The 23,102-nt window shown below is 35.9% G+C and overlaps 4 protein-coding genes and 1 long non-coding RNA gene across 9 annotated transcripts; 2 read left to right on the top strand and 3 right to left on the bottom strand.

Annotated features, from left to right (window-relative positions):
- The first annotated feature begins 2,867 nt into the window (after positions 1 to 2,867).
- LOC105164556 (heparanase-like protein 3) lies at positions 2,868 to 6,147 on the top strand. Its single transcript, XM_011083229.3, has 9 exons — positions 2,868 to 3,438; positions 3,911 to 3,947; positions 4,023 to 4,206; positions 4,317 to 4,465; positions 4,559 to 4,789; positions 4,950 to 5,139; positions 5,235 to 5,360; positions 5,540 to 5,639; positions 5,739 to 6,147. The coding sequence occupies exons 1-9, from the start codon at positions 3,154 to 3,156 to the stop codon at positions 6,084 to 6,086; spliced, it is 1,650 nt and encodes a 549-aa protein (XP_011081531.1). The 5' UTR covers positions 2,868 to 3,153; the 3' UTR covers positions 6,087 to 6,147.
- Positions 6,148 to 6,376: 229 nt separating this feature from the next.
- Positions 6,377 to 11,563, bottom strand: LOC105164555 (Cysteinyl-tRNA synthetase, class Ia family protein). 2 transcript variants are annotated; one of them, XM_011083226.3, is made up of 9 exons: positions 11,009 to 11,563; positions 10,657 to 10,720; positions 9,917 to 10,078; positions 9,453 to 9,623; positions 8,589 to 8,870; positions 8,162 to 8,287; positions 7,748 to 7,951; positions 7,316 to 7,417; positions 6,377 to 6,824 (listed from the first exon to the last, which is right to left on the bottom strand). In XM_011083226.3, exons 1-9 carry the CDS (start codon positions 11,389 to 11,391, stop codon positions 6,588 to 6,590), a joined length of 1,731 nt encoding a protein of 576 aa, XP_011081528.1. In that variant the 5' UTR covers positions 11,392 to 11,563; the 3' UTR covers positions 6,377 to 6,587. The 2 variants fall into 2 exon arrangements, with proteins under 2 accessions (XP_011081528.1, XP_011081529.1); XM_011083227.3 differs by having other exon boundaries at positions 10,657 to 10,724; positions 11,009 to 11,222.
- A 567-nt stretch (positions 11,564 to 12,130) lies between these two features.
- LOC105164557 (hydroxyproline O-galactosyltransferase HPGT3) lies at positions 12,131 to 16,967 on the bottom strand. Of its 3 annotated transcripts, none has more exons than XR_016065692.1 (12): positions 16,379 to 16,967; positions 16,238 to 16,301; positions 15,278 to 15,330; positions 14,964 to 15,154; positions 14,797 to 14,857; positions 14,581 to 14,653; positions 14,116 to 14,239; positions 13,899 to 13,986; positions 13,535 to 13,585; positions 13,319 to 13,390; positions 12,664 to 12,763; positions 12,131 to 12,550 (listed from the first exon to the last, which is right to left on the bottom strand). XR_016065692.1 is itself a non-coding variant. In XM_011083230.3 (12 exons), exons 1-12 carry the CDS (start codon positions 16,519 to 16,521, stop codon positions 12,528 to 12,530), a joined length of 1,056 nt encoding a protein of 351 aa, XP_011081532.1. In that variant the 5' UTR covers positions 16,522 to 16,961; the 3' UTR covers positions 12,131 to 12,527. The 3 variants fall into 3 exon arrangements, 2 of the variants coding, with proteins under 2 accessions (XP_011081532.1, XP_011081533.1); XM_011083230.3 differs by having other exon boundaries at positions 12,664 to 12,776; positions 16,379 to 16,961; XM_011083231.3 differs by having other exon boundaries at positions 12,664 to 12,776; positions 15,278 to 15,327; positions 16,379 to 16,960.
- An 823-nt stretch (positions 16,968 to 17,790) lies between these two features.
- LOC105164558 (ER membrane protein complex subunit 7 homolog) lies at positions 17,791 to 21,021 on the bottom strand. Its single transcript, XM_011083232.2, has 7 exons — positions 20,863 to 21,021; positions 20,665 to 20,708; positions 19,577 to 19,685; positions 19,271 to 19,334; positions 19,069 to 19,185; positions 18,883 to 18,982; positions 17,791 to 18,114 (listed from the first exon to the last, which is right to left on the bottom strand). Exons 1-7 carry the CDS (start codon positions 20,937 to 20,939, stop codon positions 18,020 to 18,022), a joined length of 606 nt encoding a protein of 201 aa, XP_011081534.1. The 5' UTR covers positions 20,940 to 21,021; the 3' UTR covers positions 17,791 to 18,019.
- Positions 21,022 to 21,904: 883 nt separating this feature from the next.
- Positions 21,905 to 22,653, top strand: LOC148787700 (uncharacterized). 2 transcript variants are annotated; one of them, XR_016065822.1, is made up of 2 exons: positions 21,905 to 22,083; positions 22,244 to 22,653. It is a non-coding gene; the product is annotated as an uncharacterized LOC148787700 (long non-coding RNA). The 2 variants fall into 2 exon arrangements; XR_016065823.1 differs by having other exon boundaries at positions 21,905 to 22,142.
- Positions 22,654 to 23,102: the final 449 nt, after the last annotated feature.

Here is a 23,102-nt window from a genome sequence, read left to right as displayed (position 1 = left end):
ATAAGAAAGTGGTTGATAAAGTGAGACGTTAGATTCCTTACACACATGTGACCCCGGTCGGCTTGACATTAAACTGATACTCAGAATCCCAGGCATAACTGAAGACATAGCCCGAAAATGGGGCGATGAATGAACCCTTAGGGAGAGAACATTCCCCACCATTCACAACCAGAACGTTTGGGGGAATATTCTCCACTGTGTGGAATCCATTGCATGTCAATTTCACATTGGCCACCAGACAAGGGCAGGCATTGAACAGAGTCACTTGAAATTCAGGCTTTGTTCCTTTTACCTTTGTTCCTGTCTGGTTTTGCTTCACAGTTATGTCATTTGGTGAACATTTGTTCTCTGACGTGCCTGCCATTGGGGATTACAAAGGGAAACATAAATAAATCTCAGTATCTCACATTAGTCATTACTCATGTTTTTTCTCTTTCTCAGTATGAAAAAATGCAACGTTTTTGTCTTTCTGCTGGTGCTTGAATGTGACATTTACCTTCAGAGATGAAACACAAAAGTATCAGCGCAACAGAAAACTTAATCAGAGTTTCCATTCTGCAGAAACTCTACGGATGGAAAAATGACTTCTCTATTGATATGAAAGCACGGATAGAGGTAGAGATCATTCTTGCATTTATAATGTTCTTTGGCTCAGTATACATCCAGGTCAATTCAAAATTAATGAAATTTTAGCTTTAAAAAGTAAGATTTATGCAATGAAATTGGAAGAAATCTTTCCTTTCAGGAATGTATGATTATGGCTTTCTAACATCAGATGCTGATTATTACATACCTGAAGATCCTATTTATTTGACTTGATTAAGAAAGTGAAATTAATATTTGATAATGCACCTTATTTACACTTGATTTTGTAATAACAGTACATCTAATTTACTTAATTTTCCAACAAATATATTGCAGCAAATGCTTTTTCGTTTCTTGAGGATATTTCATCAATCTTTCGCCTGTACATTCGTTCATAAAGCAGCATGTTTGACTGTTGAGAAAGTTTGGCTGGCAGGAATATCACATATTCATATGTCTTATGAGTGTGCAAGTGTGGGAGTGGGACAGTCTCTTAACTTAGACGGCCGCTAAAATTTGATGAATCAGTAGTTTGTTATCAAAATTCACTGTGTCAGATTACCCTCAATTTACAGGTCGTCGGATTTGGTGTTGAAAGGGACGTGGTATATAAAATCATCATGTAAATTGGAGTAAAATACAGAGTTTAAATAAAGGAATAAACTAATTATTATTCGTAAACGGGATGAGATTTAATCCGATACAAGCAATCTAATTGCTAAAGATGTAATCATACAAGATCGGAGTTAATAGTTCCAGTAAGATAGTAGGTAAGGGTACAATGTAAATTCCATTTTGATTTTTATTATGTATAACATAAGAAATGTAAATCAATCAAGTTAGTAGCTGAGATTGATATTTTCTCTCTACACGGTTAAAATTAAGTTAGAGAGTTTACATAAGAAATGTAAATCAACCAAGTTAGTAGAGCGCATGATGAATGAGTTTTAAAGCATTGTGCACTCTGTTAAATGTGTCTCCTTGAGCAGCAATTAACGTGGAGAACTTCAAATGAATTGCTTCGTTAGTCGCTGTTCATATTGTTATTCATAAAGTAAAGTAGTCCAAGCATATGAAACATTGGGATCCCACAGCAGTGCATGAGGCAGAGAGTTGGTGATTTGTGGGCATAACAATTCACGTTTTCGTTATATTATATATCCTCAGCTTTGCATGCCTAAGTTTGACTAAGATCCAGATGTTGAGTACATAATTTGATTGAATAGAGTCAGTTAAATTTAAGAAAAATATATTACTATGTTAGCAGACATGAAGCATAATTGATGTGATGAGTTTAGGACCAAGGCAGGTTTTGTTTAGGTTTATCCTCATCCGGCCACTTAAATCCCAACTCTTGTTTATTTTAACTTATCTCATACACTGACTTAAAAGGCAATGGGGACTTTGTCTTTCCAATTAAAAAACACATAAGATGCCGTAACCAGATGAGCTTTGACATGAAAAGGACCACCTCCATTTGGTTTTTCATCTTTGTTATTATGTAGTTATCCTATGCTCCGGAAACTATTTGTTCCTTCTGTTGACATATATTGGGATTTGGTAGACACTGATGGGTACTATTAACTTCACTACACTTATTAAACAGCATGCTTGCTTCAACCCAATCCCAATCAATTAAACTGTGCAGAGGATTTTTACAGTGTGCTCACAGCAGGTCATATCAGGGCAATGAATCCCATCTACTCACTAATTATTATACAGACAATTTGTCATTATTTTTTCTGTATTTCGTCCACTTGTTAGAGTAATGAGCAATGATTCATGAATATAAAATTTTGAAGAGCAGGATGATGCATCAGTTGACTAATGTTATCTAAACCAAATTGTGGTGCTTCCTTTTTTTTTTTTTTTTGGCTTGTTTGGAATATGATCTGTTGGCTTGATTCCTTACCAGTACAATCAAACCAAGACTCTTCTCATCTTTCAATTATTAATTTTCTCAAGATGCTTTGCTAATTTTCTCTTCATTCTTCAACTAATTATTTAGATGCTGTGGGCTAAGATGAAGAGTTTAATGAATGCAGCCCACATCTTTGTTCATCACTTTCAACTGCAGGAGGGCGGACCACATCAAACCTTGTACTACTAATTGACAGCCCTATGAGTTTGACGATGTCTTAGCTTTTACTACACTGACGATGCAACAAATATTTGTTACCACTTAAAGTATCTTATTAGTCAAAACTTCACCAACCAAAGAGAGGAAAACCGTCATGTAAGAAAAATCAATTGGCAAGTGCTACACAAAGAAACGATCTATTTCACCATTCATTGTGTGTTAAGAAAAACAAAAGGAGATTAAGATATACCCTTTTGAGTTTTGGCTTAAAATAAGGACATAAAATTGTCAAACCTGCACCAAACCATTCTAATGTTTTTGCAACATTTCCAAAATCTCTCTACCGAAAATTTTCTTAACCTTTTTCTTAATTTCCATTGAAAATCTTTATCATCAAAAGCTTTTTATCCAACTTCTGATGAATTGTTTTTCCTTCAAGATAATGATTGATAAGTCTCAGTATTTATAGTACAGAAACACACACGCCCATGGCTTATTCATCGAGTGATGCTGATCCAGACACACTGCTGTATGAAATGGTTTCTCTATTGAAAGTTCTGGGGCTCAGCTTGTGGCTCTACTTGGCCAGTCACGGCTCGACAACAGTCGTTTCTCAGAGTCCTGCAGTTGCTAATGGTACAGTACATATTGATGGAGCTTCCTCAATAGGAATGATAGATGATGACTTCATTTGTGCCACAATGGATTGGTGGCCTCCCACAAAATGCGACTATGGAACTTGTAGTTGGGGTAGTGCTTCACTTCTCAATCTGGTAAGCTTCTAATTGTCTGTTGCTTATCGTTGCAACAGTTTGTCTTTCTGAATTTGGCTATTACCACAGAATTTAAGACACAAGTTTTACCATTAACTTCTGATGCTCTGTTAAGGACGGGAAGTGAGCAAGATTTCCTGTTCTGCGATTCCAGTTTATGGAAGAGGGACATTTCAAACAAAACTGTGTTTTTACAGTAGTGTTGTGTCAATTCAGCATTTTAATCTGCAGCTATCCTTTTTCCTTTCACCAGACAATGCTTTATGAAATGTGGAAAGGGCTAATGTAGTTCACATTCATAAGTTTCCTCCATTTGTGACTAGTTGAGTTCACGTACTCTAGCTAAAATTCCAGCAGACAGAGACAAGGGCTACATTAATTTAGAAAGGCAAATGAAAGTGATATGGAATTCAAGACAACTTTTTCTTTATGCACTGCATGATATTAATTCAGTTCCATTTAATTTTTATAGGATCTAAGCAACAAGATTTTGCTGAATGCGATCAAAGGTATAAAAACTTTTATAGCTATAAATTGTAAAATTTTGTGCAAGAATTTTCGACTGAGATTATATTTCATTGCAGCCTTCTCTCCCCTAAAACTTAGACTTGGTGGAACTTTGCAAGACAAAGTCAGATACCAGACGACAGATGATCCCAGACCATGCAATCAATTTGTTAGGAATAGCTCAGAGATGTTTGGATTTACTGAAGGTTGCTTGCCCATGTCACGTTGGGATGAGTTAAACAATTTCTTCAAAATGGCAGGGTAACAATATTTCACCCTTTTACTGTATGAAATATGTCAATATCTATAATTTCATATTTCATATTGAGCACATACCTCTCCAGTCTCATGACTTCTTCTTCGAACGACAGAGCAGAAGTTATATTTGGTTTGAATGCATTAACTGGACGCACAATAGGATCAGATGGTACTAGTACAGGAGCTTGGGATCCTCGCAATGCAGAATCCCTTATAAGGCACACTGTTAATAGTGGCTACACTATCCATGGTTGGGAGCTTGGTGAGAATTCTTGGAAAGGATTTGTTTTCTTGAAATATAACTTTTTCTTGATTTACTGAAGCTGTTTCATGGAGGTTGGATCTTTGATGTCAGGAAATGAACTGAGTGGGAATGGCATAGGAGCAAGTGTTGCAGCGGAGCAATATGCATATGATGTGATAACACTCCAGAAAACGGTGCAAAATATTTATCAAGGCTTTGAGAAGAAGCCACTAGTCCTCGGACCAGGAGGGTTCTTCCTTGCAGATTGGTTTACAAAGTTCATAAATGGAGCATCTGGCTCTCTTCAAGTGGTTACGCACCACATTTACAACCTTGGTCCTGGTATGTGTCTTTTGATAATGATAATTGCTTTATGAGATAGAAGAGAAATTTTTTTTGCAGGGCAGGGGAGATAGGTGCATTTCGACTTCAATTTTGTGCCATTGTGCGCTCAGTTGAAGCATTCAAAATGAAATGAACAAGTATATTTTCTTATTACTAGGTGTGGATAATCACCTGATAGACAAGATACTGGATCCATCATATCTTGACGGTGGAGCACAGCCCTTTAGGGATCTTCGAAATATTCTCAAAAGCTTGGGAACTTCAACTGTGGCATGGGTTGGTGAAGCAGGAGGGGCTTATAACAGTGGCCGCAATCTTGTCACCAATGCATTTGTGTTTAGCTTTTGGTAAAAATTGGTTTTGTTCCTACAACTCTTCTTTTTCTTTTATTCAGACAAGCTCGAGTCATAAACAACTCAATTCTATCTTGACAATCAAAAAGGTATCTGGATCAGCTGGGAATGTCTTCCTCTTATGATACTAAAACATACTGCAGACAGTCTCTGATTGGTGGAAACTACGGTTTGCTCAACACTACCACTTATGTCCCAAATCCTGATTACTACAGGTGGCTTTTCTTCATCTGATGGTACTATATTGTTTTTTATTGTTTCTAATGCATAAATGGCATACAGAAGGAAATAATCACCTACCGATATTCAACAAGTTGCGCACTTGATCTTGCATTTGAAGTGGCTACGTATTATGAATGCATACATAATGCTGTATAAAAATGAATTTGTGCAGTGCACTTCTTTGGCACCGTCTGATGGGAAGAAAAGTTCTATCAACGAGCTTCGTGGGGACGAACAAGATTCGTGCATATGCTCACTGTGCAAAGAATTCAGTAAGTAATTGTTCTATATACAGTATAGTTTTCATCTATATATGAAACCCAGTTAAGCAATTAAGAAAAATAATTCACTTTTGTGCTACAATGTCACAGCCTGGAGTCACATTGCTGTTGATCAACCTGGATAACAGCACTGCAGTTCAGGTTGGCCTTTCAGTTGAAAATATTGTTCAACAAACCCGAAAGACAAAATTCACAAGCATCTACAAACACCATACCGAATTTGAGATGATGAGAGAAGAATACCATCTAACCCCAAAAGATGGTGATTTGCATAGCCAAACAATGCTTCTGAATGGGGAAATAATAACTGTAAATTCTTCAGGGATGATACCTCCACTGGAACCCAGAAGAGTTGACCTCTCAGAACCAATAACTGTTGCTCCTTTCTCAATTCTATTTGCTCGGATACCCTCCATTCAGCTCCCAGCTTGTAAATAAAGCATAATCAGATGGCTGTATATCATTGCCAATGTGGTTTTACACGAAGATCTTTAGTTAATAGTCTATAGTTTACTACTTTCTTAATCCAAATTTAACCTTCTAGCAGTTTTAATTGGGATGTTACTTTATTGGTGTCATGTTCTGTCAACTAAGCTCTTCAAAGTTTGGGAGCAAGGCTAAAATCTTGTGACCTGCAGAGATGAAACGCCATCCTGTATGTCAGTTACATAGATTTGGGATTTAGTGTTAGTAAAGCAGGTAATGAGTACTTCTAGTTACACGCAATCTCAGAAAAGAAGTCTCAATAAATTATAAACACCGAGACATCACATTCAAAATCTTAGGCAGGTAATGTACAAAAAGAGGCTGTTTATTTGGAACTAAACAGTACAAAATTTGTTGTGTTTCTGCACACTACAGAGAACACTCAGCAAGGCAGAAATCTCCATTAAAATCTTAACCAATGTCAGTGCTCTGTGATTGGTGTTCCAAGATTACTCAACTTGCTGAGAACTGCAGCTCTTGAAATGCCAGAGGAATAGCAGGTCTCCAAGTTGTACCCTCTGGGCTGTCCATGAGTGCAATGCCTACAGCTGCCAATTCTTTTCGAATTGCATCAGATTTTTCATAATCTTTATTTTTTCTTGCAGCATTCCTTTCTTCGATCTTCTGCACAACTTGATCTTCTGTTAACCTTGCGCGTTTCAGTGCATAATCTCTCAGTTGCTGCAACGCCTGGAACACATAAAACAATAAGCTAAATCACTAGGTTTCCAATCAGGCAAAGTTACAATTCTGTAAGTGCGACATAAATTTCGAAGATTAAGAAGTTTACTACGAAAAAAACAGCGAATCTTAGAGACCAAGGAAAACAATTTACTTTTTAGACAAAAAAACAAAATAAAATAACACTGGCTAGCCGATAAATATCAAACAACAGTAAGCAAACAGGAAATTCATAGAAATTTCAGATTCAACTTCCTATGAATATCATATGGTTTATCAGAATTTGGAATTTTAATCAGAACAATTACATATTCAAGGAATACATAACTTGAAATCTCCAAAGCATTTTTAAGGAAATGTGCAAACCATTTTAGAAACAACTACAACTGCCTGTGAACATTCTAGAAAGGTAAGACAGATCAATAAGAACAACACTCTAAAGAAAGAATTGTGGGCATTAGTGTGTGTGCCAGATGGAGAGAGAACATAATTTATATTACCTCAGAGTAACTATCTGGCAAGAGCCCCAAAATAGTAAGAATATTTCCAATTGCCTTTCCTAAAGCTGCAAGTGACTCTATTCTGAGTTCTTGCTTCTTTCCCTGCAAAAAACACTCTGGTCATAAGGAAGCCCAAGAAATGAGCCTACTTTAACTTTGCCATGAGATTAAAATCATGCGGCATAACTAAAAAGGAGATCTAAATTTTATCTTTAGAATGAACTTAGTGGGAAACTGCTGTAAGTGATGCTGCAAGTGGATCCTGATTTATATGTAAGAAAGCATCTTCACTATCGATGCTCAAGATGCACTACACCAAGTTATTTCAACTCGAGGAGTTAAATGTTTTTTGATCTAAGCCAGTACATAACAAATCAGCAGAACTGCAAGCATGATTAAGATTGCTTCCCAATCAACTGAAACCAAAAATACCTTCCGAGTATGTAAAAGATCATTGATGGTTTTCAACGGTTCAGACATCGCAGCCAAAGCTACAGGAGTATGAAGATCATCCAACATTGATGCCAAACATTCATCATAAAAGTTTTTGATGCAAGTCGCAATTCCTGGTGGAATAGAATCCTTCAAACTAGCTTCATCATACTGTGTAAGGATCCTCTCACAATCGTGTAATGTCTGCACTCAAAATGAACTCATACAGATGAAATCTTACCTAACAAAAAAGTCTGAATATGACAATTGGTAATAGAACATCCAAGTTTATATAACAAAGCATGTAGCTTTCAGTGTGAAATTGCCAGAAGAATGCAAGTCTGGACAAATTGAACAGTAAAAAGAAGCTCCCTAAAATAAGAATCATGTCTAAACATGTTGCTGCTACTATACCTGAAAGATATAGAAAACACGATCTGATGAACTTTCAAGCTGTAGGTCTGAGTAGTTGATTGGGGAACGGTAATGAGTTCCCATAAGAAAAAGCCTCAAAGCCAGTGGATGGTAAAGTTCTAAAACCTGAAATCAATAAGAAAAGAGGCCTCATGACTACTGAGCTTAAAAGAAAAGGAAATATCAAGGGCAATTGGACATATGTCAATAGACAACTTAACAACCAAGTTTTGTGTGTGAGAAAAAGAGAATGTAAATCATTCATTATCCCTGTAACTGTTGAATTGTGTTAATAGAAAAGAGGGCCGATAACTACTGAGCTTAGAAGAATAAAAATTATCAAGGGGGATTGACCATATGCCAACAGATAGCAACCAAGTTTTGTGTGTGAGAAAGAGAGGTTCTAAATCATTCATTATCCCAGTACCTGTCGAATTGTGAAAAAGTTTCCAAGAGACTTTGACATCTTCTCAGAGTCGATGGTAACGAATCCATTATGTATCCAATAGCTCACACTGCTTTCATGGCATGCAGCACAACTTTGTGCAATCTCATTCTCATGATGGGGAAAAATAAGATCCATTCCTCCACCATGTATGTCGAAAGAATAACCTAAATAAGCAGCACTCATGGCACTGCACTCAATATGCCATCCAGGCCTTCCAGGACCCCATGGACTCTCCCAAAATGGTTCTCCCTCCTTTGCTGACTGCAAAACAAGCAAATAATACTCACAAAAGCTCAAAAATCCACAGAAATTACCCTAAAACTTATTCCACTTTATGGTATAGGAAAGTATTTTATGCCAAAGCAATCAGTTAAATTTAACACTAAGTTCCCTTATTTTCACATTTGATCTCTCCCCCTTAAGTAGGGAAAAGATATATAGGTTAAACTTATCATGGTCAACTTCATGTCATAGAATGGAAATGTAAAAGGTTTGTCAAATTTCAACACTAGGGGGCTTATAAAAAAGTGTGATAATATAATGATGCTTTTATAAGTCTCTCAGAATAATAATGTAGATGTGCACATATAGTTGTAAGACGCAAATGCTAAAAGTTAGCAATACTGCCAAGAAAAACATCCTTTTGGGAACACAACTGTTACAAGTTACAAATCTCTTTCGGTTAAATCTAAATTTAATTGGCCCAAAGAAAGCCTAAAAGAATGATACAAAATGTAAGGAGTGACCAATATTCCTAGAATGCTCTAAAGAACGTACTAGCTATATCATAATATCATCTGGGAAATGCATAAATACATTGCTCTCGAAATTACAAGGACTTACTTTCCATAAAGCAAAGTCAGCTGGATTTTTCTTCCTGGAGTCTACAGCCACCCGTTCACCTGCCCTGTTATCTTCTAATCTACGTCCAGATAATCGACCATACTCAGGGAATTTGTCTACAGAGAAATAAACATCCCCATCGATCGTGTATGAGCACCCATTATTAAGTATCTAAAAAAGGAGCAAAGAGAAAGTGTTAAGTCTCCATCTAATGATTACATGAAAAAAGTTAATCATTGTTAGAACTATTAGGACAAGGAGACAGATAAAAGAAAATCATGCATCAAGTGTTCAAACCAGATACTCTTGGATGCCTATGTTTTTGTGTGTGTGATCTCCATCTGAAGTCATTTTACCAGCAGAAAGGAAGAAAAATAATTACAGAAAGAAGCACATACTGCAAGAGGAACTTATCAACATGGGCCAGAAAGAAGAGTGAACATGAATAATCAATCCGGGGGTACCTGTTTAATCATATCAATAATTTGCGGCATGTGATCTGAGACACAAGGTTCCACGGAAGGGGGAAGGCAGTTTAAATATGCCATATCATGACGAAATTCTTCACAATATCTTCTGCTTAAATTAATTGGATCTTCACCCAACTCATTTGCCCTGGCAATAATCTACAGAATTCGAAAATGCGGACTCAGGTATCCTGTCATGCATATGTAAGAGGTAGTTGGTACTTATAAGCAAGTGAGAGTATTAACCTTCACAAAAAGTTTATTGAAAGGGTCCCCCACTAAGCCAAATGAAAAGTTTGATCCGAAATGCATAATAATGAGGTGTTAAAAGTACCGAAGTATCCAAACAGATTAAGAAAATGTGAATTATGCAAAAGAAACTTCAATTCTTGCTTCAGAAGTGGAATATAAAATGGCATTTCTCATCTTTTAATGTTATCAAGCAAGTCCTTTTTATAGTTCTAGTAACCAGTTTCCAGTATATGAGAAACCTTTAGTAAAAAGGCAAAATGAGGAAGATCTTGAGCTACTGCAGCTATTTCACAGCTGGAAGTACTGCTGTTGAGCAATGTAAAGTGTTTTGGGTTGACATGAAGCATAATTATCATAACCAGTACACAGAGAACGAAACATGTTTGATCATCCATCCTTTGCGACCATCGAACCATACATGTGCTGCAAGCACAAGGAAACAACAACCGATTCAAAGCACAGGGATTTCCAGTTCTTCAACTCACCTTGTCATCAACATCAGTGAAATTGCGGACATAGTTGACTTCATATCCCAAGTACTTAAGGTATCTGCCTAATTTTGAAAGAAAGACAGCAACAAAATGAAATTAGTTACTTAAGATTTTGGCATGTGATACAACAGTAGTCAGGAAGATTTTGATAAAACAGGAATCAAAAGGTGTTGAAAATTAATCAGCGCAAAGGTCAGACCTTTTCCTCCTTACTCCAATAAAGTAAGGAATTTTACGAGGAATATCAATCAATACATATATATCAACCACCATTCGAGTGCATGAAACATATTTTCCTCAACAACTAGTAAGTAATGGTACGAAGAGAAACGTAAGGGGAATATACCTGTAAAGCACGTCGAAAGCAACGTAAACTCGGGCGTGGCCAATGTGGCTGAGATCGTACGCAGTGACGCCACACACATACATTCCTACTTTCCCATCAATTTTCGGCTTAAACAACTCTTTTTGCCTGCTCATCGTATTGTATAGCCACAGCTCCTTTTTTATTTCTCTACCATTATAATTATCACTAGCTGGGTTTTTTTTGAGGTCTTTACCGCAGCAACTCGTCAACGACTGATCTTTATTGCGGTAATTGATGGCAGAAACAGTGGGAACGCGGAAATTCGTTCCGGAGTAGAGTGTTTTGGAGGTGAAGCTTTTGCGGTGAAAGAGTGAGCGGCGGAGCGGAAGCAAGGGTTTGTACCATTTCAAAACAGTCGCCATTGGATTGGGGATGTCACGCTCTCTCTTCTGTGTGTAGATTCCGGAAAAGCTGGGAGAGAAAGAGAGAGAGGTTCATTAGCGTTCATTATCCTGAGGAGTGACGAAGGGAGGAGACGAGCATCCGGTTCCTCTTCTCCAATACTTTCCAATTTCAATAGAATCAGTGGGATGACAAAACGCTTATCCACGTTTGCAAACAAAGATGCAACTTCTCTCTCATGAGTATACTTATTTACAACCAATTTCCCCAAAAAATATTCTAGTGCTAAGTTATAGTAAATAATTTTTTTTAAAAAAAAAACTAAAAATTGGTACATTGTGGATATGTGATGTAGTCGAGGTTTTTTTGCTAAAGGATGAAATCGGAATTTTTGCTAAAGGATGAAGTCTATTGTGAAAAAATTTCCGCAAAAGGTCCAGTTTTCAAGAGAATGGTGTCTAGTCAATGAATAGTAACTTGCATAAAAAATTTATATTTTGGTATTTATAGTAGTGTTGTAAATTATATGGTGTGGTGGATTGTAGATGTTTAGTGTATACCTCCTATACAATAAATTACATTTTTGCCCTTATAAATTAATAATTTTTACCAATGTATAATCAAGTACAAGAATGTTTTTGCTTCTTGAGCTTAATGTAAAACTAATGAATAATATATATATCTTTTGTTTTCTAATACTAGAAATATTTTGTTTAGTTCAATATTGGGACTCAAATGCAAATATTTCATATAGTGAAGTGAAGCAACAAAACTCGCTGATCAGATTTGTTTGGATTTCCCAGTTTCAAACTATGAAGTAGATGCACATTTAACTTGGATTGTGTAACTAAATCATACAAGATGATGAAGCCTGTATCATCGGAAAAAGAAGAACAAGATTCAGCAGTATGCCCACTACTAACTATTAATTCACCTAAACTCATCTGTATAAGATTGTAAGTATCTGAGGTATATGATGCAATCTTTCCCCTCAAACTATGAGCAGCAGATGCTTTCTAGGAACTTCTGCCAATCTCCCAATGTAAAGAATCGTCTAACTAATGCCCCCATGAACCACCTCTACAAAGCTCAACTTTGGAAATGCCTGTGCACGTTTTATCATGCTCCAAGTACCATGGTTGTCAAATGCTCCGACTCAAGCCAAGGAACAAACCTTGTCTGCAACACAATGATTTGAAACAAAGTGTTACCACACTTTGAAACAGCAAGAGAACACATTTCCTGAGGGAATATCATAAAGGGGAAAAAATTATAAACACATGCATATTTACCTTGCCCAGAGTAACTACAGCATAGACGACTGTCATCTATGTAGGTTGCTTGAAGACCCATCATCCACGAGCCCACAGAAATATCATCATGAGCATAAGCCTTCAAAGATGCACTGCATTGAAGTAACATCATGACATTGCACGACAATAACTCATGACTAAATGATGACTTGATTGCACAATCCATGACAAATGAGAGAAACTTGAGGGTGATGAAAATGAATAAAGCAACAATCAAAACCTTTCATGGAATGGCTGAAAAAGCAACCTTATTTAGTTTACTATAATATAGAGTATTTGGCCAATCACATTATTCCTATTCCTATTAGCTGATGGCTCAAAGGAGATTCTCATAAGAATGCAAGATGTCAAGAAGAAAATGCCATTTATTGGAATCTATATCCTATGTTCTTTTACGAGAACGACCTCAAAGCAGAACAAAAGCTGTAGCATGACAAGCAGCCTCAAGAATTTAACTTGTTATTAGTTATCAAGAATTAACAACTCTATGCAAAATCATTTCATAGTTATCACATTAACATCCATGAAGATGAAAAGAAATCCTTGAGCCTAAAAAAACATATATCTTCTAGATTGACAATCTAAAGCAGCCCAATGCAATCAAATACTAATTTCAGCAAAGGCTAAGGCTGACCCGTTAATGTTTATGTACTGAGCCAAATTTTTTGAAAGGATAAAGATAGAACCAGCTGCATGGCGAAAGTACCTGAAAGAAAAGTTAATGTCCTTCAATGAACAACTTTCGAACAAAAAAATTGCAAGGAAAAAGCCTTCTAAATTCTGAGATACAGGCACACACAACGGTGAAAAAGCAGAAATTCAAGTCCTGATGTTACAGTAATGTACTTACGATTTCTGATCACCAAATTTCCACCATTCTGGCTCATACCATGGTCTTCCCCTGAAAAGTATACAATACAGTCAATACTTAAGAGCTTAAAATAGTGATTCACGTTTTACAGAATTCTCTTTCAAATTACAGAAGACTACTCTTTGTTTATTAACATTGAGACAAGTGATGTACACAAAATGGTCATAAATTTAGAAGACCGCTTTCTGATATATTTTATCAAAAAATCAAAAGTTCTTTTATGTCTCCAGAAAATATATCTAACATACAGTTATTATTAGACTAACTTAAAGCTCCAACTATGAAAACAGAAAATTCTTAAAGCAACGTAAGCTGAGCCAATAGAAGATAAGTTGTGCATTACTCTTCAACTACTACATCACCAGACTTCATGCAACCAATATAAGCACTGTCTTTATCATGACGGCTTTCAAGAAGTTCAATCAGATCATCTGACAAAAGGAAAATTTAATATTTTTATTAGTGAAAAAAAAAATAGATATCCCATGAGTTGAAATTTCTCATGAAAGAAAAATAGATATTCTGTGATTTGAAATTTCACAAATAATATCCAGAATTACCAAAATTCAGAGCAACATTGTCGTCGACTTTTATATAGAAGTCTGCATCCCACATCTGGACTGCGGTGCTAAAGAAGAACTTTGTTTTCTTGGGCAATTCCTCTTGAGCCTCCTCATGATGATCCTAGCAGAATAACAATCAACTTGTGTTGCATGCTTTTATTACACATATAACAAGACATCAGCTCACAAAAAACTCAACACAACAATCCCATGCAACAGCATTACTATCATTCACGAACATCAATACAAAATTAAAATTATTCTATTATCTTAGGAGTCAACGGTATTGCTAACATTTTTCAGGTCAATTCCCTTATAATAAAATCATTAAGGAAAAACTTCATGGTAGCAAACTAGTAAAATAAATATATACAAGATACGTAAGAAATTCTAACTTAAGAACCCACATGGCAATAAGATGTTTTATGAATCAACTCAACCATCATGAATCAAATAACTCACAAGAATCAAAAAGTCCTTTGTTGCAAGGTTTTCCTCATCAATATTGCGGTCCAAGCTGTCACCACGATTAGGACTGCAAATCCATGAAGCTTCTAGTTGATAAATTGATCAAGATCTAGTGTAAATGCTGATACTGCTAAAGACAATGCGATCAAGGAAAAACTATTGTAGACAAGTTTAGCTTAAGAAACAAAGTGTTCCAAGTGAGTTGGAAACCTCCGTCCAATCACAAATCGCACAAGAATCCCTCTTTCTTCAAGTTTTGATAAAACATCAGCTGCAACCACAATTAAGTTAATTCATGTTATACTCTTCAGGCAAGCACACCTGTAAAGAGATTATAATATGAGAATCCGACAGATAGAAATTGAACTTCAACTAACATCTTGACATCCAAGAACCTCTGATGATATTGCGTTGTAGCCGACCCCCAAAACTAGTATAAACTCCAATGACAGCGAGCAACTTTTTGCCAGAAGAAGACCCACTTTGCTTCAGCTGTTTCTTAAGATAGCCTTGGCTCTTTGCCACCGTCAATTCCATCTCAATATCAACAATTCTCCTCTGTAATTCCCTATCATGTTCATCAAATAAGCCTGACTTACTTATCATGCCAACCAGCAAACAACTTATGCATCATGTGAAAATATTAATTAGTATATGCATTTCGGGAGGCATGGAGCTATAGAAGTCCTACTTGCATCCAAGGACCATTAATTTGTCCTCCACAGAAAGTACCTTAGGTCGCTGCTAAGAAAAGGATAAAACAATTCCCATTAGTTTTTCCCTTTTCATTTGGACATAAATACATATATAGCGAATAGGCAGGTAGATAAGCACATATTCATTGTGTCGAGTAGTCTCTATATTTAATGACAGCAAAAGGAGAAAACTTAAGGACACTCTTCTGTCTGACTGACTAACGAGCACATAAAGTTGACAAGGAAAAGAAAAACAAGATCTGATTTTTAGGTCATGAATGAGGCTCTAAAAGTAATTTCTACTGAGCTCAGATAATATAACAACTCCATTTGTGAGTCTTGGTAGCATGCATTTGTTTGATTGCTTCCTTAAGATCGACACGGCCTTCTTCAGTAGACTTCAACAATCCACGAACAGTTGCATATTGGCTTAGGGTGCACAACATCATGTAGAATGTGATATCAAGCAGAACGTTCCTTTTGAAGGTAGCATTGTTGATACCAAAAACCCAGGCTTTTAAATCTACATATTTCTAGGAGGCACATTCCTTTCAGCCAAGTACTTAATAAATCCCTATTTGCTGAAACAGGGTTCCACCCGCATTTCAGCATCATTTTCTTCCATCTTGTTCAATCCAATTGATGAAATAGAAAGTCGAGCATGATTTTCGAGATTAAGTCATCTACTGATTCATAATTGTAGCACTCTTTTTCATTTGTCCCATTTTTTTTTTTTTTTTCAAGTTTTTCATTTGGTGCTGAACTTGTACAACTGGGGCATCTGAGTAACAAAGCTTCAATTGAACCATCCACAACATGTTATCAGTTCTCAGCCTCATCACTTGACTTCCCAAAATACTCCTCACTCACTAACACACACATACACACAGAGGGACAACCTTGGAAACTAAAAAATCAGAATTATTTGAAAATGAAACAGATTGGAGAATTGAAACCTGAGCATAATTCAACTTCAACAAATTGGCCAGCAACATTCTGTTCTCTGCATCTTGCCACAAACTGACATAAAGAATAAAAATATCCATGAGAAACGATAAAAAAGGAAAGGAAAGAGAAGAGAAAAAGCAGAAAGCAACCGGCCAGCAACGTAAAGCCAGGCAAGGCAAGAAAGAAAGGCCATAAGAAGAGAAGGTTTGGAATTGGAGGTGGTATGGAGAGTCTTGGATTTCGATCGCCTCTCAGATTTGGAAGAAGTAACCGGCAAGTTGGTATTATCCATTTTTTTTTCCCGAGTGAAAAAGAATAGTAGAGAATAGAGAAGTTGGTGATGAGAAAGGCAAAGGGTTGGGTTGGTTGGTTATTGAAGAAGAAAGGTTTCCAAAATAAGAGGGGCTGTAAGTAAATTCCGAATCTCAGAGGAGTAAATGAAACAGAGAGAGAGAGGATGAATTAAATAACAAAACGAAGATTGTTGTTATGTTTGGATTGGAGAAAGATGTTTCTACAGAAGAAGAAGAGAGCAGAGCACTCTGAATGCGTTCTCTTCTTAGCTCATTGCTGGACAAAGTGGAGTTAGGCTTTGTGTGTTAATTAGTTGCAAACCAGCTTTGTGTTGATTAAACGGATAGAGAAACAAGAGTGGCATGGACATGAATTCTTTCAAGAAGAGTGCCATGCACATGGATTCTTTCAATTGCTGCGCATCTTTACACTTTCTAAAACTTCTAATCTAACCCTCAAATTTCATTTTGAATTTTGTTTTCTCATTCATTCATTTTTTTATTATAAGATGATCCAATTCCAATATCCGGTCACCTACCAAAACACTCTTCCTCCTCCCCTTTCTTCTTCATCTTTTTTCCCTTTTTATTCCAGACATTTTCCAATTCATTTTAATATGTGTCTGTTAACATCTACGAGGTTGTTGAAACCTACTACGTTAATTCATTATAAATTGATTCGTTTTTAACTAAGATTTATAATTCTTGCGAGGAAACAAGGGAAAACCTGGACTGGAGGTAGAGCATTTGTCACCTATGTGTCAAGGTGCACATGTGAGTTGGATCAGTCCAAGGCCGATATGGACTAGCCTCAAAAGTCCAATCGATTCACTACTGTTCATGACCAGCCTTAGATCAATTCTAAACTTCTAAATGGCTTCATTTTTAAACTCAAACTCAATCCATGAATTGGCCCAATTGAGGCCCTAACCAAGCCCACATCAAAGCCCGAATGTGCTTGTTTGATCTTTTTTCTACAATATTGAAGCCTTGTTATAAACAAATACTTAAATTTATAATTGTCTTTTAAGATAAATTAAATCAAACAAAAATTACATATAGAAAAATTATAATTTAAATATATAATGAACTTAAAAAAAAAAACCCAACTAGCCCATTCCCCAAGTATTTATTTCTAACACGACCCAACCCCAAACAGGCATGAATCAAACCAACCCATTTTTTTATTGATTCAATCTGGTCCTGAGGTGAGTTTTGTCCAGTCCGGTCCATTGTGGATCTTGACCTTTGAGACTTGAAAAGAAATATTACATCAACACCACAATTACAAATTGCTTATACCAATAATATATGCAGTGTCTCATTAAATCCTTATCATTATTTCAGAATTAAAGAACAGGGAAAGATGGATGATATAGAGAAACAAAAACTGCTTGCAAGGCCAAAATTAGAATGTAGCTACAACTGACACATCTATTCCCGTATGCCGCCACTGACCATGAAGAAATTGCCTTTCATATATCTTCAGTCTAATCTCTAATTCGTCCTCTGTGCTCCACCCAAGAAGTTTGCAAGAGAGGGAACACCTTGGTTTCCCATCTCCTCTTGGGCTCGTTTCAATTCTTCAGCATCTGTTCCACAAAAACCAGGACACAATTATCACAATGACTTACATATATTCTCATGGTATCACCAACATTCACTCGAAACAGATGGTTACAAGAAATGCTGGAACAAAGCAATTCATGCACGTAGGAACTTCACTTCCATGTATTTCACAAGCTAAGGGAACAGTGTCAACCTGCTCTACAATTTGTGACTTAATTTCTGGATATGTCAGTGAATAAGTTATTAGCATATACTGGAGTCTCGTTAGGTATGAAGGCACACCACATTTTACACCAGTAATGTACTAGAATTAAGACTAACTTATATGAAACTATATCAAATTGGAGGAGCTCCTATCTGCACACTTTTTGTTGTGGAAATGTATAACAAAATATCCAGCTGCCCTTCAAGATTTGTTCAGTTTATAGTATGAAGAAAAACAGGAAATACATGTTTTCTTGATAGGAGTAATACATACGCTGGGTTTTTTCGGTCTGAACTCCATTGGTTACGGGATGTCCAGAAGGAAAAAATGATCAGATGGCATACAAGTCTGATTATCTATGAGAACTTGGAATGCTTACCAAAGTTCCCCTATAACTTCAAAAAGTTGATTTATTCAATTGACCAACAGTAGTCAGACAGTAAAAGCTAAAGAAAATCCACATCAATCAATGTGAGCAAAGTGTATGTGTATCAAGTAGCCAAAGGAAGATTGTGAATTGACAAAGAGAAAGCATAATGTATAAGTGGAAGTCTCCAATGAAATCAGGAATTAGTATCAAACTTACCCACTAGTTTGGGCATCAAAAACATCACAATTGCCATGAATCCAATCATCAGTCCCATTGGGCTTTTCACAATGGACATTATGGAGAATGGTTCTCTTATCTGCAAATTACAGATGAAAACCATGCATACTTTTCAGATTGAACAATTATTTAAAACCAACAATTAGTTTAGAAACTCTAACAAACCTCGAAATATTGTTCCTCTCTCAAAGGCTCCAAGACAAGTTCACTCAATGCTCTCCTGTTCTCTGTCAGAGCTGCCTGGACCTTACCAGGATTTCTGGCGCTGACATCAACCCGGACCTGAAAGCAAAGCAAAAATTCCCATCACATACATATTTTTGACAAATAACCAACTATAAAAGAATTGAAGAACTAAGAAGCTCACTGGAGAGAAGAAATAGCCAATAGCAGCCACTTCAATAAGATGAGTTCCTGCTGGCACATTATGGCTTGCAAGATAGTTAAAGAATAACATTCCAGTGCATGTATTCAACTGTTACCATGTGTTCAGCAACTTAGTGATCATTCTACAGAGTGAAAATTCTAGTGTCCGTTCAGAAAATAGCAACAATTTGATGCAGTTTTGTCGCCAAGCTAAAGCTAAAGCAAAAGCAATAATAAAGCAAGACCTCCAAAGGTCACATATCAAGTCCCAAGAGTGATGAGCAAATAGATATAGATGATAGGATACAATGAAAAATATCCATCGGGCCTTAGGAAGGTAACTTTTTCTCCCCCATTAAGTATGACCTTGACATTTGAAGTTTTTGCTGGGAGACCAAATCCTGTTGCACTGAATCCTTGAGGACCAAAACATTAAAAAAACAAAAAGCAAAGTTAGCTCAGTGCAATTAATAATATATTAGTAGCTTTTCATTTCAGCACAACGTTTGTTACGTTTCCATATTGTATGTGTTAAGGTAATAGAAGAAAATGAAATTAGTCCTCGGTGCCACCCATGATCAATGTTCTCTTTCCGAACATTGCTTCATATTCACACTCATAGTACCTTTCACTACATAACATCGCACATTTTCTTTCAAGTGTCATATCATAGAGAAGTTTCTTGTGGACTACATTTTCAGATTACCGAAGAGGAGATATTTTGAGAAAGTAACACCTTAAAGTTAGATTCATATAAATTTCCACTAGATGCTGGATTCATAAGCACACTCCTTTGCTTCTGCCTAGCAATCTGAACCAACATCCTCTATGCATCTCAATGTACATTCTTTTGATATACAACAAAATCTTTGTAAAATTTCAGGAGGACTTAAAATCAACGAGAGAAAATTCAGAAGCGAATCAAAATACATCATACCAAATACACTAGGGTTGTTTGGTTAATTTCAAAATACAATCAATTCGAAATCCTTTAACGCCCACATTGAACTGTTATTTTCCATCATTTTAGTGGATTTTAATAGTGAAGCCGTCTATGATCCTCAGCTCCTGTTCCCTTTCTCAAGTCCAAATCCCAACATTTGAAAAATTATCCTAAAACTAACATTTGCGGAGAAGCAGAATAATAGAAAGAAAAAGATCAGGAAACTGCGACTTGAAACTCCCAAGTTGGTTTCTGCCAAACTCCAAACGACCACTGTCTTTGGGTTATTCTCCTACTTAAACCTAGTTGCGTCCAAGACGATTCAGAATCAAGGGAAATTTAAGGAGTTTTTATGCTTGAATAGGCAACAAATGGTGAGATATCGCAACTATAATTATTAGAAACTCATGTAGAGAAAACCCTTGATGTAGACCGTAGAAAGGAAAGCATACCTGGAAATCTAACTTTACCGTTGATGCTATACCCCTCGGCGTTCCTAGAGAAAGAAAAGGGATAAATTAGCGAGTCGACGACGGTACCCAACAAGCCACCTCAGAGCATCGAAAATCTCTAAAAATTAGGGGGACAAAAAAAGAAAAAAAAATGGTAGGAGTTCAAAGGGAAAACCAATAATGGAGGAGAAGAGTTACCCATTAGAGATCCCGAGTGCCCAAGGCAGAAGCAGCGAGATCAGTGAAAGAAAGATCAACAGGTGATGCGCTGCCATGGAAGGGGGGAGAGCGGTGAAGAGTTGACAATAACGAGAAGCGTAAAAATGGCGTTGTTAAGAGTAGAACTGTTACTTATGTTTGGATTAATATTTTGAATGTTTAAGTTTTGTTACTTTGGATATAAAGAGAGAAAAATAGAGATAAATAATTATGTATTTTGAGATAAATAGTATTTTTGTATTTGTATTTTGATATAATATAAAATAGTGTAAAATAAGTGGTGTATGTTTGATGTTGGGATTTGGAAGATAAGAGTTACTGTTCATTGTCAAATCATGTCTTTGAATACATATATTTAGTAATATATATGTGTATGCATATAGTATTTTGTTTGTTAGTGAAATACAATATATATATTTATGTTAAGAGAAGAATAAAAAATAATAAAAAATAAAAATAAATAAATTACAATTGCACACCTAGTGAAGGTGTGCAAAACACAAAAACAAACAGGCTTTGTTTGGATTTGAAACTTCACATTTTTCGAGACAAGATAAAATACACTCAATGTTTGTTTTTGTATTTTTACACCTTATCTGCATGTTTTTCTATTTTTCAACTTTCTATATATAATATATATATATTTATATATATACATAATATAAAACAAAAATGATTTGACAATAAATAATAATTTTTGTCTCTCAAAAGTACAACATTAAAAATAAAATATTTATATATATACATATTTATATATAAAAATATATGACTTGACAATGAACAGTGATTTTTGTTTTTCAAATCTCAACATCAAACCTACACCACTAATTTTAAAATATTTTAAATTTTTTCAAAATACAAATCTAAACATATCGTCTATGTTTGTTTTTGTGTGTTGTTCTAAGATGGGCCAAAACACAAAATTAAGTTTGGATATATAACTTGCACACCTCCACTAGGTGTGCAAGTTGTATTTTGAATATTTTTTTTAATTCTTTTATCTCTCTTCTTTGGTCTTGTCGTCTTCTTCTCTCTGTCAGCTTCTTCTCTATTCTTCTTTTCTCTCTCTTCTTTCATGTTTGTCTCCTTCTCTCTCACGGGAATTTCTCTCTTTCTTTTCTTCTTTGTTCTGTATTCTTTCTTCTCTCTTTCCTTTTCTTCTTTTTTTTTTCTCTTTCTTCTTTCATTTTTGTTTTTCTGGTCAGTTTCTTTTCCTTATTCTCTTTCTTCTTCTTTCATTTTTTTTCTGCTTGGCAGAGGTTTGCCCGATGTTATTTTCCTTCTTTTTCTTGTTTTTTCACGCTTTTTTTTTCTTTCTCTTTTGTTGTTTGATCTAATTTTTTTCGTGTGATTTTTCCAGCAATTGGAACGCCCAATTATCTGCCGTTGGCGATGCCGCCGCCACCGGAGTCAACGTCTCTACCGCGCGAGTTTACGGACTAAAAGTTGATCTCTTACTTTGATTCAAGTATATGAGTTTTGGAGGTGGGTTTGTTATGTGAAGTGAGGAAATGGCGAAAAGGGTCGGAGATGAGACTGCTGAAACGGAGTTGGAGACTGAGACCCAACATCAATACGCCGTTCATATTTTTCTCCGGTCAGCTGCACTGTTACTCTTTCTTTAAATTTAGGATTTTTCTTTTTTATTATGAACTACTTGTATTAATGTATTTTTGTTGCTCAACATTATGTCGGTTATTAAGAAAAATTACCACTGATTTGTACATTGAATTTTTTTTTTTACATATTTTAAGAAATTGATTTTGGCAAGTTGTAGTATATAGTGTCGGTGCACTATACAGACCAGTTTTGCTGCACTGTAATCAGTATTTATTGCAATAAGTGTTGAAGTGTATATCAATTATGACTATACGCTGCAATTTTCTGCTACTACCATTTTGGATTTAACATTTCACTGACAGGTTTTGCATTATATTTACTGAAATTGGACCTTTGTGGCAGTTCATTATTTTACTTTTAAGCTTTAGTGTGTAGTGCATGACTGATATGCACTGTTGTGGCAGTGTTGCTTTTTGCTACATTGACTGCAGTCATATTATTTGCAAGTATCCACAATTTGCAAGTTGTCTATGGATAATTCACATGGCTACAGTGACACTTTAGTACATATTTGAGACTATAACATATATGTTACTCATTTTGTCTATATATATAGCATTCATATCGTTCGCTAAAAAAACTACTCCATCTAAACTTCA

This window comes from Sesamum indicum, linkage group LG6 (genome assembly GCF_026168435.1).
Source record: "Sesamum indicum cultivar Baizhima isolate 11 linkage group LG6, ASM2616843v1, whole genome shotgun sequence".
Taxonomy (NCBI): Eukaryota; Viridiplantae; Streptophyta; class Magnoliopsida; order Lamiales; family Pedaliaceae; genus Sesamum; species Sesamum indicum.
Note: the sequence above shows the minus strand (reverse complement) of the source record. Positions and strands in the feature narration are given on the sequence as shown.